The 19,967-nt window shown below is 34.4% G+C and overlaps 1 protein-coding gene across 1 annotated transcript in view; it reads right to left on the minus strand.

The window, feature by feature from the left end:
- Positions 1-12,024: 12,024 nt before the first annotated feature.
- The window catches only part of Kcnc2 (potassium channel, voltage gated Shaw related subfamily C, member 2), a gene marked incomplete in the record, with an annotated part of 179,334 nt that continues 171,391 nt past the window's right edge, over positions 12,025-19,967 (minus strand). Inside the window, 2 exon segments of the mRNA XM_013517673.1 lie at positions 12,025-14,110; positions 18,790-18,945. Coding sequence (XP_013373127.1) covers positions 13,974-14,110; positions 18,790-18,945 — 293 coding nt within the window.

Below are 19,967 nucleotides of genomic sequence, written 5' to 3' on the forward strand. Positions count from 1 at the left end.
AGAGAGAGGCAGACAGAGATAGAGACAGAGAGACAGACAGAGAGGGAGAGAGAGAGAGAGAGAGAAAGAAACTTAATTTACATATAGCTTCCTGTCAACTTACTCATTTCAGAAAAAGAGGACTGAATTCTTTCAGAATGGAACACAAGCAACTGAATATTAATGATTTTCAAACATTTAGGATATTCTTTAGAACTCCTAAATATCTGTTTCAAAATTAACATGTTTTATAGATTGCTTGGAACTTTCCCACATCCCAGCTCAATCCCGTGGGTCCTGAAAATTGGTGTTGTGATTTGACACAACTTATATACATTAAAGAACTGTCAGAGAACCACTCTGTCAGTTAATCAAATGAAGAAGACTATTTAAGACTGTTGCAGTAGGAGTTAAGATTATTTCAATAAGGGGGGGGGCAGAGATATAGCTCAGAGGCATAAGCACCTGCCTGGCAAGCACAAGGTCCTGAGTTTGATTCCTGGTACCACAGAAAAAAGAGATTACTTCAATAAGGGAGAGAGATTAAATCTAGGGAGAGAGAAGTGGGAATATTTTTAAATGCCAGAAGAAGTAATTTAAAAATACCAAGAAACTTAGGTGGAAGAGCAGTCAGTGTACGTTGATCACTCGTGTTTGATAATTGACACTTACCAAAGTTGGCTTTTCCCTTCTCACAAAATCTGAAGACATCCTCTTTCTTGATTATTATATCTCAAAATCATGGCTCCACAAGTCTTTGAGGAAAAAAAAGCATCTTGAGTGTTAAAACTGCTAAGATTTGGGAGAGCAGTTACATCGTGAAAGTGCAGGGAAATAATTTATATATGCAAGTTTCCAAAAGTAAACAAAGTAAACATAGGAAAGTCAGGAAACTACAGTCAGTGAGAAACTTTTCTAAAGTTTACTCAAGCAGAGAATGTTAAGGACATCTTTGTCATAGCTAGGATTTGGTAAATCAATACTTTTTACATGACTATTCTGTTCATAAAAGAGTCTGTCATTTGACTGAGCTTATTAGAGAAGGGTTGTTTTGATGGTTGGTATGATGCTGTAGAAATTTTCTGCCTGTGGTTCTCTAACTGGTGACAGGTCAGAAAATGTCTTCTAAATGTGGCCTGTGCATGTCCACACATTTTTCCACATAGTCAAGAAGCCATGTACCAACACTGAGACATACATGCAAATAACAGCTCTGAGACGTACATTTGGTGCCTGAGAAAGCTGCCATCAAAGGAAAAGTCTTTTTTCCACCTTGATATTCTGACACTTGTTGAACATAAAATTATCTGTCATAAATAACAAATAGATCTAAACTTATGAAATTTAACCTTGGAAAATATGTGTTATAATGAAATTAGTCTGAGGCATTGTTACAAAAATAAATTTAAGCATATTAAAAATTGTAAATGTTGGGGCTGGGGATTTAGCTCAGCGGCAAAAGCACCTGCCCGGCAAGCGCAAGGTCGTGAGTTCGGTTCCCGGTACCGGAGAAAAAAACCAAAAAAAAATTGTAAATGTTTTTTTTAAGCAGCAGCAAGTTGTGACTCCGAAAGCAGCAAAGGACAAGCAGCTCAGAGCTCCAACAAAGAAGCACCAGGGAATGATTTTTATAAGGTCTGTGGCAGCAGGACAAAGGATATTTGACTAGTGAAAAAGTCAAAGTAGTGGAGAAATTCCTACTTAAAAGTTGAAAATAAAAACAGGGCATCTAAAAGGTAATTCCTTAAATTCACTCTTCAGTAGGGAAGGTGAAAATTAATGATGTCTTATGTTTCTCTCTTATATATTGCAAACCTTTTAAAGACCCCTAGTGAAAAGAATGTTTCTGGTCCTTCTATGTTGAATTTATTCTCACATGGTTTATTAGAAGTATAGAACTATTTATTTCACTTCAATTTATCATTTTTGTTTCTTTCACAGTAAATGACCTTGCTTCAGGAAGTGTTCAGTATCTGCTGCTTAATCTCACACCTTTGTTTTGTCTGTATATCCAGCTGTGTGTTAATCATTATTATCTTAGATTCTGTAGCTCTCTACCAGACAGACAGACAGAACTCCTATAATTTTTTTAAGCTTCCTGCTAGAGAACATCATGTAGAGCATTTAAATCATGGTCTTTTTCTTCCACAGAGACCAGGTCACTGGTGAAATGTAAAAACGCAAGTGAGACCAAGTTCTCACTAGTAAAACTGAGAACTGGATAGATAGATAGATACATAGATAGATAGATAGATAGATAGATAGAGATAGAGAGATAGATAGATAAACATGATAGATAGACAGACATGATAGATAAATAGGTAGATGACAGAGAGATATAGATAGATGTAGATATATTTATTTATATATAAATGTACACACACAGCATGTACATACATTCAGTATATGTATTGTATGTATAGTATATATACTGCACATATGTTATTAGGTACTGATCTCTTACATAATTGTTTACAATCCAGTTACAAGTTACTGATACCTTTCACCTGTTTATCATCAGCAAATTGAGTATGTCTTTTATCAAAATAGCTTCTCTTAGGCACTAAGAAATAATTGCTTTTAAGTGATATTTTAAGTAACCTTGGTAAATATCTCAAAAGGGAATAAAAGAAAACCCCAAGCCAAGTAATTAGACAAAGGTTTCAGGAACGACTACAAGTCAATTATGTTTAGAAGCCTCTTTTGCATGCTAGTGTTTTTAGTTGTTTCATTTTACTTGTCATTACTTCTAAAATAAAAATGTAGTTTTCATTAATGTCAAAGTATCTTAATCATTTCAGTATCTTAATCATTTATTAATTATTTAAAAATAATTTTAAGCACTTACCATATTTAACCAAGAGCCCAAAAGTTTGCTTTCCCAAAAGTAAATTGCTTGATTTTGATTTGTATGGAATATTTTATCTCATTTTTAATTATAAGAAATGCATACTGAAAAGTTGATATCTTTTCTGTAGAGTTATATAATACATATAATTATTTTACAAACAATAGCACCCCCAATATGGGATCCGATGTTATAACTAATAAAGAACTTCCTAATAAAGATATTTGTCTTCCTAGAAAATGACTATTTAAACTGTATAATAAGTAGGGGCATAATATTTCTACAATGTGTAGTAATTTTACTGAATATCTATATTTTAACCAAATAATATAAGTAAATGACCACTGTCAAAATATCTGACACGGACATATATCATCACATGCATAAAATCACTGTAAAGAAAGTTGTCCTGCTGACATTAATCTTATAACAGGAAATATAACATTGATTAATCTTATAATGCCTGATGATATTAATCTTATAATGTGGAAATATAACATTGATATAACTACTTCATTCTTAAATATGACCTTAAAATTTTCCATATAACTTCCAATACTTCAAATCTTGAAGTAATTTTCAGGGAAAATATTCCTCCCAAAACTAAAATAAAATGGACATACAGAAAATATTAATGCTCAGGAAAAAGTAATCCTATTTGGCTTAGGCAAATGGATAAGTATGGGACATAACTTAGTGAGATATTATACTTTCTTTTCATGTTTACCTTGCTAAGATGGTGAATTTATGTATTAAAAAATTGACCCAGGACAAAATGCTCTCTGGTTACATGTAATTTCAGATATCTATCTGCCATGCGACACAGAGAAACTCATGGATGATTTTGTTATTTATTCTTTTTCGCTTCATTTCTTAATAGTAAACATGCGGAAAACATCTTTTTAAGTAATTATGTGTTTAAGCCATAATTATGTGTTTAGGCCATTACCCAGAATTCTCTAATTTTTAAAAGTTCAAGGTTAAGCACGTATATCTGTTTGTTAAAGGGTAACAACAGCATTCTCATGCAGAGCCAAGATTAGAAACCGGTGTCAGAAATTCATCCTGCAGCTACCCTGGTATGCTTTGTTGAGATGTACATAGTTAGCACACAGTAAATGAAGACATGTATTAAATGTATTAAAGCTATAAAGGTAAATGGAGACCAAATTGAGGGCAGATGGGTTAAGCACACACAAGCAAACATGTAGGTATACACATTAGTAAGATAATACAATAGCAAAAGGAAAGAGGAAATTGACAAAATGAAAACACTTGATTTATGAAATGGAAAATTAGAGAATTATAGTTGTTTTTCCTTTTTATTGATTTCTCTTGTAATTTTTGGTATCTTTATTTTTGTAGAGAAAAAAGTCTACAAGATATTAACCAATATATTTGAATCTTCAAGTGTCGGAGTTATAATTAATTCATTTATGGTATACATGACTTGCAGTTATTAGTAGCACTATTTTGCTAACTAGGTAAAATAATCAAACTTTAAAATAAGTGCAAAGGAAACATACATTTAACATGATTCATTAATTATACTCTTTGGTACTTATCTAAGTAAACTGAAAATGTCTGTCACACAGACCTTCATATAGACTTTCAGAGCACCTTTATTCCAGTTTGTCTTGAACTTGGAATCAACTGATTCCAGGAAAAATAAAATAATACTGTTTCACCAATCAATATAGGGGTTAAAGGCAGTCAGTGAATAACAGAATTTTAGCTTACGTGCATCCTATACTGGGCTCAGGAGTTTCTTGATCTCATCCTGTAATTATTTCCCCAGGTTTGGATTGCACAATTTGAATAGATATGCTCTGCTGCTGGCAGAATTTCTATATCGTTTCTCTTGACATGTGCAGTTAAGGCTTCTATGATAAGGAAAGTCAGATGGAAGCCATGAGAACATCTAGTAAACCAAAAGGAGTTTGGAGTTCCTGGAGGGATTGCAGAGATTGTCATCATCAAATATTTGAAAGGTACAGGGGTGATGATTCTCACTATATCCCCATTCAATTGGCCTATTTGGCCTGTGCAGAGGAAAGAATCAATCTTAGAGAATGATAATCAGTTTGTAAAGGGGGGGATTGTAACTGAGGCTGCTGCATCACATATGATTTTGCTGCTTGAGAAAATTGAAACATCTCCTTTTGCATGGTATGCAGCTATTATCTGGCAAATGTCTTTTCCTCCATCTCTGTCCATAAAGTCCATTAGAAATGTTTGCTTTCATCTGGCAAGACGAGCAATACACCCTCACAGTTCTACTTCAGGGTTATGTCAAGTCTCCTACTGATTTCATAATTCTTTTTGTAGGAAACTTTGTTGTCTTTCACTTTTACAAACTACCACACTGGTCCTGTGATATTATCCTGAAGGGATCCAGTGAGCAGAAAGTACTCTCTAGTCTCAACTAACTAATAAGTAATTTTTATTATGACAGAAGGTGAGAAATAATTGAAACCATAATTTAGTCTTATCTCTCAGTGAAATTTCTAGAGGTCCAGTGGCATGGAGCATGCCAAGATATCCCCTTCATTGGGAAGGATAACTTGTTGACTCTGGTCCCCCTAAAAACTAAAAGTGAATTACAACACAATACAGGTCATCTCTGAATTTTTGGAGGTGGCATATAACACATTTGAAAGTGTTTCTCCTGCCCATTTATTATATGATCTAAAAAGCTACTAGTTTTGAGCGAGGCCCGGAAAAAGAAACATTTCTTCAACTGGTTCAGCATATTTTAAAAGCTGTTCGGCCATCCAATGGTTCTTGAAGTATCAGTGATAAGTACTTTTATATAATGGAATATTACTCAGCTATAAAGAAAGATAAACTCGAGGCCTTTATATTTAAATGGTCACAACTAGAGACCATACTCATAAGTGAAATAAATCAAACATACATGTGCAAGCACCGCATTGTGTCACTAGTGTAAAACTTGAAAGAGTTAATTTAAACTCGAAGGTATGATAGACACTGTGAAATGATAGGAAACCACCGAAGAGTAAAGGGCTTCTGGGATGTGGGAAAAGAGAAGGGAAAGAAGGAGAAATTTTGTATGTATGTATATACAGGATAGATAACATGGTTGTTCTTCTATCTGCTGTTTCTATGCTGAAAGAAACTGTCAGTGAGTCTTTGGTTGACCAGTATTGCATGTCTATATCTGTTTTCATGAGAAGCCACTTTGAAGATATCAATATGTAATACAACCACCATTGTTAATTCCCTACCACTTTGTTTGTAACTCTGTATTGTCTGTATTGTGCTTGTGATATGTTGTAAAATGTTGTATGTCTGTTAATGTTTCCCTCCTTTTATCCTTAAAATAAAAAAAAAAAAAAAAAAGAATGTTCTTCGGAACCTTGGGCAGGAAACTGTAGGTAAATAACCACACAGGTCCTTTGGATTCCGGAATAAAGTTGTGCTATCTTTTATTGATGTACTGTCCTCTTACAAAACAGTCTTTGCACTTCTACCAGCCTAATAGAGGCTGAATAGTAAATGGCAACCAACTTACCTTCAACCTGAGCAGCTTATCATGAGCTGAGTGCTATCTAACACACTAAGCTACTAAGATGCACATACACACAAGTACTTTCTCATCAATGAGAGTGGTATAGCAGTAATTGGGCTTTGGCAGACGATGAAGATATAAGTAAGATGAAGGGTCGCCCAAAGGCCTAAAGTGTCAGCCTCAACTTGTTACTTTGGTTCTGTGGAGGAAGGGGAAGAAAAGATTCTGGTCTAGTTCCTGGGTGATTCAGAGTCATGGGTAGCCACTGCCTGAGTGTGGACAGCTGCCGAACCCCAGGCCCCTTTCTAGTACAACTTCAAAAGGCAGAGGTGAGTAAAAATCTGCCAATGTGCATAATTTGATCTGTGACTCTGGTTGTTTTCCTCGTTTGGAAGGCCATGCTTGAATCTGTATAGTGATACATGGGCTGTAAACAATGGCATGGCTGGATGGTCAGGAACTTGGATAGCCCCTGAGAAGGAAATGTGTGGAAGTAGGTGTGAACAGACCTCTATCTTTAGATTGGGCAAAACTTATGAAAATAATTGTGTCCCATGTGAATTTTTACCACAGAGTAACAGTATCAGAGAAAGACTACAATTCTCAAGTAAATGAGATTACTCATCAGTCAGTCTTTTTCTCCAGACACCCCTGTCATTACTCAATGTGCTATGAAGAGATTTTCCACCGTGGCAGGTATGAACTTTATACATAGGCTTAACAGCATGGATTTCCACTAAGACTGATTTGACTATAAATGGACACTCTCATAGCTCCAGCTAAGTGTCAACAGCTTGTACAGCAAGGACAAGTTTCTGCAAAAGGACATTTTGCTTTCAGGGTTTCTCCCATAGAAAGACATGTTGGCCCATAGAAAGATATGTTCTCCCATAGAAAGATAGAAAGGAATCAAGTGGGGTAACACCATAAACCTTACTCCTAGTGACCAAAAGGCAGAATTTTGCTGCCTCTTCTCACAAATTTATGCCCTGCTGGCCTACAGCTAATACTTTCAAGGAAAGTAATGCTTCCACCGAAAAGCACAATGACTCTATGACAGGCTTTTGAGTCAAAAGACAAAGAGACCAGTTACTGTGCCATCAGAGTGACCGCTACTTACTATGAAGAACACTGCACTGCTACTGTGCAATGCAGGCAGGAGGAACATGTCTGAATCTAGGGTAATCTCTCAGGGCGTCTTTTATTATGTCTTGTAATTGAGGTCTATGGAGGTGAAGATTTTCAAATGATGAAGGTTTGTGTCACTCCACAAGGTAAAGAACCACAATCAGCTTACTGAAGGCAAAAGGAACCTAGGCTGTGTGGAGGAAGGATGCAGTTCTAAAAATCAGCCATGATTAAATTCCCAGTTATGGGTGTTTCCTTCTTGCTTTGAGTGTCTTGAATATATGCATAAATTGTCTTTTTGTCACTTTATTATTCCCATAGGGTGCAATTTATACCCTAGTATTTAAGCTATTGGGTATTAGAGAGAAGCATAATCAACTGTAAAGGACTTTACCTTTCTTCTGGAGAAGAGTTTAATATATTTTTAATGAAAGCAGAATAGTTGTATAGTTCACTACATCCTAATGGAGACTGGTTCCAACACACTCCCCCAGATAATATCAAAATTCAAGGAAGGCAAAGTCCCTCGTATAAACTGCCACAGCATCTGCAGACTGTCTATGTATATCTTCTATAAAGTTTAGGGGTAATGACAAGGAAAAAACACTGTACATGTTTAGCCTAAGGTAAACTTTTCTGAATAGTTTCAACTGAAAATTAATTGAATCTCTGAGCGCAGAAGCTGTGGATATAGAGGGTCCACTGCATTATGCTAGAATCGTGATCTTGCTATTATCCTTATTTGAAGATTTAGCATGTTTTCAGGAAAGGCTTATGAGTGTGAAGGTTACAAGGGGTGGATTTATGATGTTAAATTTTCTGTCAATTTGACTGGGCCAGGAATCTGATTAAACCATATTTCTGGATGTGTCTCTGAGATTATTTCTGGAGGAGATTTGCATTTGACTCAGTAGAGTGAGTAAAGCAGACTTCTCTATGAAACATGAGTGGGCCTCATCCAATCTGTTGAGTGTCTGAGTGGAAGAAGACTGGAGAAAGGAACATTTCCCTCTGTCTGACCGATGGAGCTGGAATATCAGTGTTCTGCTAATGGACCAGGATTTACAATAGCAACATGACTGGCTCTTAGGTCTTTGGACTTGGACTGGAATTTACACTTTTGACCCTCCTGTGTCTAGACCTTCCCACCTGGATTAGAATTAACTCCATGAGTTCTTATTTTTAGGCTTTCAGACTCAGACAGGAAACATATCACCTAATTCACTTGGTCTCCAGCTTGCAGACAGCAGATTGTGGGACTTCTGGGATTTCATATTCCATGAGATGATTTCCTATAGTATATCTCATTATGTAACAAACAATCCTATATATTGGTTCTGTTTCTCTGAAAACTCTGACACATACAATGTTCTTGAGTTACACTATGACATAACTAAAGAATGGAATAATATTCATTGCTAAAAACAATAAGTTTGTATCTAGATGTCCCCCTAAAGCCTCATGAAGTCATGGGGAAGGCTTCTAGAGTTTTTGATTGACTTGTGGTCCAATGCTGGGATGATGGGTGTGAGTGTTACACACACCCTACGGTGGAGAGCCCGAGTACAATATAGGGGAGGGAAAAATACTTGCTGCACTCCTCCCTTTTTGCTCTTGCTGCTTTTGCTGTTTTCTGCTGCCATGAACATTTGCCCTCTGCTGTGTGCCTCTCTGCCTTGGAGCCAGCAGAGTGTGGACTGCAACCTCCACAAAGTGTGAGCAAAATAAAGCTTTGCTTCCTTAGTTCTTGGCATCTGGTATTTTGTCTCAGCAAAAAAAGAAAAGTAACCAAAACACTGAGGCATGACAAATCATGGAGGCAACAGAAATATATATTTCTAAATGAAAGATGCTAACAAAATGGCACATGTATAGTTTGCAGAATATGACATTATGGGAAAGTCAAAACTACTAGGACAGTGACAAAAATTCTAACCATTCAATAAGAAGAGGAAAGGATGAGTTAAGTGAACACAAAGGATTAAAAAGGTATATCTTCTAAACAAAGTTAATTATTGGGGAATTATAAAATATGAAATCAATATTAAGGATAATGAACTCATGTGAGAGAAAATTCATGTGTATCTATTATTTCATAATGTTTAAGTATTTTGTGCATATGTGCAGCACATATACTAAAATCAGAGCAATACAGAGAAGATTGGCAGGGCCCCTGCACAAGGATGGCCTGCAAATAATGTTCAAGCATTTAGACAGTTAATTAAATTTGGCAATATATATTGGAATATTGTTGTATAGTAAGGAAAAATTTTAAACTACATATTTTGATCTCATTAAACTTCCAGGAATTTCAACATCTTAATTGATTCATTTAGCTCAGTGTGTCCTCAACCACACTGTAAATCCTCTAAAGTCTCTGCTTTGAAATGTAGGCTGCTAACATGTTCACTGTCTTTTTAAGATGAGGTCACTGTTGCTAGCCTATGAGTGTATCTTCTGATTTATTTCAAAGACAAAATGAATATCTTTACCTTATATTCGTAATTATTCAATCTTGGTTTTTAATCAAAAACTGAGAGTAAATATAATTATTGAGTTGTACTATTTATCCTTCTAGAATTTTTTTCTTCTTGCAGAAATCCTGCCACAATCATTAAAAATACTTTACAAATAATTGTATGCAGACACATTCCCTGTTGTAAGATCAGTTTCTTAATAGCATTTCAATAATCAACACAGAATATTTTTAGTCATAAGAGAACTTCTGCCCATGAACTATGGGAAAGTGTTGGATTTGCTAACATTTTTTCTTTCATTTTATCCTTCTACCTGTGGATGATGTTATAAAATGTCATAGGATAAATCTACACCCTCCGTACAAATGGCATAACAGCTCTGTGTGGCGTGAAGCTGAAACAGAGACCCACTGTCAGAAGTCGAGACAAAAGCCATCTTTATGATGCTCCATCTACAAGAAATATTTAAGGCATAATAACTAAGAGAGGGTATCTGTAGCAAAAATGTGAATGAATAGTTATCCTCTCTGATCCTTAACTTTACTACAAATCACATAAAAAAACTTTGGCTCCAGAATTATGGAGATTAAGTTGGAAAACATTTGTGAAAATTTAGTATTAATTATAAAATGCCCTATAAATGTTATGTATGAATATTAGGTACTACATATACTTAGTCATTTCACAATTTTAGAATTCTGAGAGGCATTTAGATAAACCAAGTAAGAGAAGCAAAAGAAGAAGAAAACACTGGCTATATACTGAACACTTGAATGAGAACAAGAGTTATACATGTTTTTTTGTTTGTTTGTTTGTTTTGGTTTTGGTTTTTTTCCAGTACCGGGAATCAAATTCACGACCCTGTGTTTGCCAGGCAGGCACTGTGCCACTGAGCTAAATCCCCAGCCCCAAGAGTTATACATGTTTTAAAATCCTTTTACCTCAAAGTCTTTATTGATGTGAGTGTTGGATATGGTGCTGTGAAGCATAAAAATAGTAAACGTTAATGAAAACTGCAACACAAAGAAGCCAAGCAAATAATATGAATAATTTAATCAGTTCATCCCCAGCTCATTTGCCTTTTATTCTTCATTTCAGTTAGTTACATGTCCATTGGTTATCACCAAGGTTATGCATGCACCTTGAAATGTTCACAAAAGGTTCACGATACAGGGGTTCATAATTAGGTTATATGTTATATTCAGAATCCCAGGGGAACTAATAGATTCTAGAAATATTGATTAAGCAAGATGAAAAACTCTTACACAGTTTCAACTACAACAATTTTAAAGACAGGTACAAGCTTCATTAGCCACAAAACTCACAAAATTAATTGATTGAAGAATATCTCTTTTATGCAAAATATACATCTTATCATATAATTTAATATTCTACTATACACTGACTTTATTCCTTGATCATTTAATAAAAAAATACTCTCATTGCCAGAATTTTATATTTTGTAATATTTATAATTGAGGTAACAATGACAAAAGACTTAAACTAGCAATACTGTTGGTGAACTTCTTTTAAGCCATAAAGATTTTTCCAGAACTAAACAAATATGAGACTAAAAATAGATCAGTTTTGGTAAACAGACACTAAAAATTTTGTAACACAGTTAACAAGCTAATAACATAAGTGTTTTGTATGACAACAACATAGTCAATTAAGGATCCATCCATAAAGTAGAAATACACAAAATTAAGACAAATCTATACTACATCAGTATACTGCCTTGTATAATTCACAGCACAACCTACAGCAGGCCCGTGAGGAGGAATGCAAGGAAATATGGGCCTTATTTGAAGCTTCAGAGATGTTTATCACGAACTTGGCTTCCCTCCAAGCGAGATGGCCAAAGCAGTGGCTCCATGCACACATACTGGTATTTACAGCTGTTCCTCTATGGCCACTGATCAGTCTCCAAGCAGAACGCTCACATGGGTAACACCAAGGCAGTTCCAGCCACAGTTCTCCTCTTGCACAAGCATTTAGTGCCTCATGAAGATGTAGGGACTTCTTCAAAGTACAACCTGGTCAAATCAGGGCACATTCAGTAGCAGAAGTTGTTTCCAGTACAATCCTTGGTATGGCTAAATTCCAATGTCTCTTTTTCAGCAGTCAAAAATTCATGACAAATTCTGCACAACACTGCAGTCAATAACAGCAGCACCAGACAACATATTAATTCTTTTACCATAAATGTAAATAATTATAACATTCTATATTTGATGTTATCAAAAGGATCACAGCATCTCTAAATATCAGATATGTGTGTCTGGATAAATACATCGCTGTACAAGATCTCTGACATGCTGGTCATGCTCTAGGACTCGAGAATATAGAGTAATATATGTTTCTTGTCCAATAATAAAAATGACAATTGTCTTTCTAAGAAAAAATAAACATGAGATCTAGGAATTAACCACTAATCTCAAGGTTTCTAGACACCTTAAAACTATTTATTTCTCTATTTATATCATGGCATTTTTCTCCTTTTATATGCCCCAAAACATCGGACACCCTATTGCTTTCACATTTGGTAGGGACGTGTAAACAGACTTCCTTCCACTTACACTCAGTTAGACTCCCTTGGGATTTTGCTGGAGTGTGTTGATGAATGCTGGTTGCTAGGTAGTAGAAACTTACACTACGTTGCACAACCAAATACCATGGCGAAATTGCTGCTTATTAAAAAGATTCACAGTGTAGGCTAATTTAGGTAGTATACAGGGCAACATTAACTTATACTCAAAGCGGAGAGGCTGCCTCAAATAGCAAAGAAGACAAGGGACAGGAGGGAGGAAATCCAGCAATAAAATTTTGAATACCTTATCAAGGCATTTCTACATTTCATGAAGACAAATGGCAAATACAGTTAGGACTGGGAGCTAAGACAGAAAGACAGGAACAACATACAGGACAAAGCACCTGATTAAACGCTGCCTAGACATCTGATTTGTTATTCGCTTCAAAATTTTAAGGCTAGTTGAAAAAGCCTGTGAATAACCAGTGACTTGTAATTTGCACAAAAATTAATGGATAAAGGTAAAGGAGGTGGGTAAAAGGACACCAGAGCTTTGGGTAATATTTGGCATTTTGCTTCTGAAAACAATGATAAATCTTGGGATTAAAAAAGTTACTCTAGTACCAAGCAGCAATTTCTAGCAATGCAAGCCTGGCTGGCAGTTACCTTTCTCTCATGTTTTGTGCCTTCCCCAAGTCATTAAGTAAGAGATCTGGCATCGGCTTGCGTGTAACCAGTAAAGACAACCTCTTTGCAGTTATCTGTGTACAAACAACCAAAGACATTGAGAACTCCAATACAGCATTTTGGAAGAAAAGTAAATTAATCAAAAACTCAGAACCACCTTAAAACAAATATTTCTACCAAAGAGTAAGGGAAAGGGTGCCAAGGAGAAACTCCTCATCCCACCCCACATTTCAACATGCAGAACAGTCAACCAATGCCTTCATGTCAGCAGGATGATTGGATGCAAAGTACACATATCTTGGAGCCATAGTTCCCAAACTCTGCAACATTGCTTTCAGTGACAGGGACAACATGACCCATGCAAATGAACTGACCAAAGTCATATTGTATGCAATTCGGATAGGATCCCAGACATCTTCAGAATGGTTTAGTCACAGGAAATGAAGTTCCAATAAAGTAGCTGGCATTTGGAAGCACGCTTTTTAAATATATCTCCCTGAATATACATTTATGTGTTAGTGTACTGGCCAATATCTGACACTATATGTCGTTTTATTGCAAGGGGATACCAGGGCAATTAATATAGAGAAGTAATAATCCTACTTCAGATAATCTTCAAAGCCAGGATAAGATTTGCTAGCTACTCATGTGGCATTTCTGACTTCAAGTAGTAGACTCATGCAGGACTTATACTGTGTTAATGGAGCCCGGAGTAATTCTACTTTTAATTATTTCCCTTATGGGTTAAACAGTACTGGAATTAATACAATTTAGCCAGCTGATGCAGTTGGGTTACAAGATAGATGGGATGGGTGATCGAGAGCGTCTCAGAGGACAAGGAGAGTTGTAGGGTGATGTGACTGGAGAGAGCCTCAGAGCATTGCCTGCCATGCCCGCTATGTTGTTTAAACTTCGGGATTTTTCGTATCCTTTCATGAAAAAATGCACAGACATCAGTTGAATTTAACCAGAAAATAGACACAGACAGACTATATCATGCAGAGTAACCAAAAGTGCTATTTTTGAGCTCAAAAAGCATTCAATATTGACACAAATTTTAAATCCAAAAAATGAAACTCACTGTAACTGTCATTCTCAAATGATTAAGCCATCTATCACAAATTATGGTTGTAATAGTCAAAAATATACCACTTTCCAGGTTAGAATTAGTATTGATTTAATTTTGGCATGGAGAATGCCAGAACTCTTAAGAATTAGGCAAAGCAATTTAAGTAAGATAGGGACTTGATCAATATTTTTAAATTTCAGAATGTGGTTCTGAAAATAAATAATGAACTGTGATTCTCTTTTCATTTTTATTCCTTGATAAGCTAATGTTGTTTTTTGTTTGTTTGTTTTTTCTCCGGTACCGGGAACTGAACTCATGACCTTGCGCTTGCCAGGCAGGCGCTGTGCCACTGAGCTAAATCCCCATCCCCCTTGATAAGCTAATGAAGCATGCTTAACGTTAAGTGAGCAACTCTTTTTTCCTGCATATTCATTTCTCCAGGTTTATAGGGTTTAAATGAAAATTCTTAAAAAATGACATTTAACGCCATTATCCAGGTGATATAAGGTGGAATGCCCCTTTCTAACCACTTGGATAAAAATAAATGAAAAGAAAGTGAATTAAACAGAAATTGTGTCATAATTTCAGTGAAATACATCTGATTTTGATTATATGTTTTCAGCCAACCTCTTCCCTTTCCTTCATCTCCCAGAAGTTGAGAAAATTTTGACTTTAATTCCCCTTTTTTCTATTATATTTTATCCTGATCTTTTGTTTATGATAACCATAGAGAATAAAGCAGCCTCTCACAAACTAACCCAATGGTTTTCCTTAACTACTCAAGTAACGCTGCATTAAGGTCTCCTTTGGAAGGACTCATATATCATAATATTTTTTATTACAAAATATTAACAGGCAGTTAAATGAAGTAGGAATCATCTAATGTAAAGTTTGAAGTGAAAAGTCTTAAAAGCAGGGCAAATACTGATTAAAAATATCCTATTACACAGTTTTGGAAATGAATATTCTGACAGCTCCAGTGAAGAGCTGTTATAGAGCAGGAGAATATATTTTATTTTGAGCAACCAAAGGTGAATGAACACATAAAATTCTGGTGAACTTATCATGTTAGAATGCATAGCACACTTTCGACTCTACTGAGCACACAGCATGCCTGATGATTGTGGAAGGAAAAAAGATGAGTTCTTTGTTTGTCCTCACATTCCTACCAGCTATTCCTTTCTTTAATCGTATCTTTTGATAGAACTTCCAAGATAGAAGGTGTTGTTATTCCTCCACTTTTCATTGCAAGAAGAGAGGTGACTTACCTGATTATATGACTTATGTGAGATCATCACAGATATAGATATGGATTGCAATAAGAAATCTATAACAGGGAAAACCTGGCCAGGAAAAAAAAGGGAATGACAAATATCTCTTCCCCAAATACACATCCTTTAACTTTCAGTGGACTGCATTTCTTCTCTGAGATATTTCTAAATGGAAATTTAGGTAATCCATTAATTATAGTAAAGTTTTCTAGGATGTAATTTCTGTTAATTAAAAAATTTTCTGCCAATGTTTGTTAGTATTCTTTGTAATAAAATATGAGAGGGTATGTATTTCTTTCTGTGCCGGTAGATGTTATAGAGTTAATTGGAGGATGTCTTAAATAGATTTTTTGAATTGCAGTTAATTTATTCTTACGTAAAAAATCTCATTATCTGGAAGGTTAATTACTACTAGTTTTCTGTAAAGTACCTAATATTAACTTTGGAAATTGTAGAAAAATAAATTTATTCGACACAAAAGTTGACTGTCATGTATACATTTATGCTAGCCTGTAAACACTGATTAGTATTGAGTAAGGGGAAACATGGTCAATATTCATGAATCAAAAGGGTTGTTAATACCCAGAAACCATCATTGTAAAAATTATGACTTTGTCTTCTACAATTTTCATACTACCTACAGGACCTCGAAAAATATAAAGATCTATTTGACAGTTTTATATTAACTATATGAGTGATAAATGATGATTGTTATTCTGTTAGCTATATGTCTAAATTATAATTTGCTAGATGAATGTCGTTCATCCTGCTTACAGTTCCTTTTACTTTTAATGCTCATAATTTCAATATCCACTTGAAAGAGATCCCTTTCTATGTTAGTAACAAGTATTTAATAAAATTATATATTATTCACATACTTTTGTACTTCTTTATTCTATATATTTACTTATGGTTAGAAAATTTGATAAATTTTAGCCTCATTAAGCTTTTTCTGTAGTAACTGAAAATAGAAGTCATTAGAGTAAAAAATATTACACCTTTTGAAACCAACATCTGAATATACATCTTGCACTTTATTCAGTTCATCAGACCATGTGCTTATTTGTGGCAATGTTACAAGTGTCAATTCACATTCTATGTATATTTTTGTTTATGTAATATGCTTCCTTAAAAACTACTGTATAAATCAAAGCATATGTTCTGTGTGTTTCAATTTCACTCTTTAAGAGAATCTTTAAGTTTTGTTCATGTATATCCAACTATATTTTTAAGTAATAGAAAGAATGCAATGGAAATCCAGTAGTACATTATCATTAATATGAAAGAATTTTTAGAATTTTAAAATAAAATCAGTAGGCCAATATGAAAGGTAAATGAAGGGATCATACAGGAAATAAATGTCTAAGTAGAGGTAATAAATGATAGCTACACACTACATAAAATGAAGGAGAAAAATAAGTGAATGAATTTTTGGTAGATTATGGTAGTATATCACACTAAAGATGTTTTAAATTACCCCAAAATGTTATCATACCTAGGAGAGCAGACCACATTGCTGCAAAAAGAATTAACCAAGATTGAAAAAGAGTTGATATGGCAAAAAAATGACAAAATGATAAAGCATTAAAGCTCATAAAAGATTTTTAAAGATGTCTTCAATAGTACAAAAATTTGTGCTTGCAAAATAAAATTGAACTTAAAATGGTCCCATAAAACTAAATATCTTATCAATTGCTTTGCTCACAAAAATTTTCAATTGTACACTAAAAGTTTATATTTACATAGTACCTTATAATTTGCAAAGGCTTTTCTGATCTGTAATTTTTTTGACAGATTAAAATTCAAACTATTGTCTAATGTAGAAAAAAATTTCTAATAAAGTTCTTAAATATATAGAGTTGATATTAATGCTTCATGGAATACTTCATCAGATGCACAAAATGTACATAAATTTAATCACACATACATATGAATATGTACTGATATATGCTATATACAAGTATACATGTACATACATACATACATAAATATAAAACAATTTAAGTATCCAATGCACATAGAAGAATATACTCAGTATATTATTAGATATTATTATCTATTTAATGTATGCACATATATTTTCCTCAAATGCTATAATAGGATATTAATTATCTTCACAAAATATTTAAATATTTCTAGCACACTGGTAAATGTAACATAGTAAATAATCGAACACATTCAAATGGTTGAAATACATTGTAGTTCAAGGAGCAGATGCAGATGATGAAAATAATTGGAATGGAGAAGTATTTAAAATATAATTAATCAGGAAACAAAAGAAGAGTCTTTTGTCTTCTCTTTGGAGACTCAAAGATATAAAAACAGAGGACAATATATGATCTGGAAAAAATGGGAACTATAACATGAACAATGACAATTTTCAAAGAAATCTCATCACAAAATACTTAAAGCTTCAAATGGCAAAAAGTTAAACAGGAAAAAAACTGCATTTAATACAAAACAAGCACATTATCTTAAAAATGCAGTTGCACTAATGTAAAAATTCTGTAGTTGGTGTTCATTCAAATTTAGTCAATAATCTTTTAAAATTCCACAGATCGTTCTGTCATACTGTTTAACAGAGACACCACCCACCATTTTCATTCATTTGACAACTCCTAATGTGTCAAGCACTGTTTAGTATCTGTTGAAAAATAGTAATGAACTTAAAATTACCATATTGTTCCTGAAGAAAAATTCTATATGAACATTTTTAAGTTCTCAAGTAACATTTAAATACATATATATGTACTTCCAAAACTTTGAGACGCTCAGATAAAACACTGACAAAAACTGTTGAGATATTAGATAAGAAATTTAGAGTATATTTAAGACTTTAATTTGAAAAAAGCTTTATCACTCTCTTATAGTAACCAATTACCTATCAAATATATTCATAGAGCCAATTAGATTTATGTGTTGTAATAAAGGAAAAATATTTTAAACACTGCTAAGTACATTATATTAAACTAAGTAGATGAGTGATTTAAGATTTATTTACATATTCCACCAAAATTCTGCCCACAGACAAATGGAAAATCAAAAGAAGAAGGAAAAAGGTGAGAAGCCTTTCTGATATGACCATCAGTCTATGCTGATAAGGAGCCTTAAATGTTTATAATGAATGAAGATGGGTGTGGGGTGGGAAGAAAGGCACACCAGTCTTCCCCAGAGAATGATGAATGAACAATTTACATCACTTTATATATCTCCAGCACTTATTTAATTACTAAATCACCTGTTATGATCTGATCAAATGCATGCCTACCTTTCCTGATCCCTTCGTCAGAAGCACACGTGTAAGCACCTGTCGTCAGTAAGAAACATGTTTCTCCTCTTCTGTTTTTGTCTCTGGTACTAGAACGTCTGATGGGGAGCCTTTCTGGGGGTGATAATGGCGGCTCACTTCCTGTACTGTCGTCACCTGGTAACACCGGTCACAGCACCACGCCCAAGGACAGACAGTGACGAATGAGGAAATGAGACAGTACAAAGAGTTTACACCATATGTCCATAGTCCAGTCACTCAATATACAAAACACGGTTATTACATCACAATAAAAAATAATTCTCATCACTCATCACAAAAAAGATTACATGGAGCAAAATGATATGTACTGTAAAGGAATGAAAAGATCTTCAGAAAGTTTTAATTACTGTTTTAGATTTTGTCTAATAGAAAATTGGTTTTTATGCTACTAGTAAGAACTCAAAGTAAATGTGATAGTGAATTAGCATAGAAATTATCTGACAATTTGTTACTTTCTATCCCGTTATTGTGAGTAAGTATCTTTAAAAGTGGAGACTTTAAGAAAAGAAAAAGTTAAGGAAATATTTTATTTAATACAAAATACTTTATTATTTCCTGAATGCAATTTTCCCAAAATATTAATGAAAATAATCCAAACCCACAAATCTTTATGTTTGGGTACTCAATTTTAAGGTAGAAAAAATATTTTTGTATGTACAGTAGAAACAAAACCCTGCTCTAATTGCCCTTGAAATAACTTTATGCTTGTATGCTTGCCAAAGACTTTTGTATTCTGTCAGCCTAAATGCTAGCTTGTCATTACAATGTTTACCAGAGAAGAGTGTGTCCTCTTTCCATGCCCTTCTTAAGGGTGCTGCATAGATACTCTGAGATCAGTCAGAGTTGAACAGCAACTAAACTTCCCCTTTCCTAAGGACATTCTTAACAGTTTTCAGATAAATATGACAGAATTTACAAAGTGATCACTAAGTTAACGTAAGAATTGTGAATAAAATATTTAAATAGCAGTTCAGCTCCAGCTACATTTTCTTTCTGTTTGTCTCATAAAAATGTCTGGAAGCTAAGAAGAGTGAAAATACCACCTGCGTTGCTCATTAGTTTGCTTGTTTTGCCAATTGGTATTATTTCTAGACGATGCAAAATTAGGCATGTGGGATCCTCACAGGTCATTTTTT

This window comes from Chinchilla lanigera, unplaced genomic scaffold, assembly GCF_000276665.1.
Source record: "Chinchilla lanigera isolate Chin_1 unplaced genomic scaffold, ChiLan1.0 scaffold00004, whole genome shotgun sequence".
Taxonomy (NCBI): domain Eukaryota; kingdom Metazoa; phylum Chordata; class Mammalia; order Rodentia; family Chinchillidae; genus Chinchilla; species Chinchilla lanigera.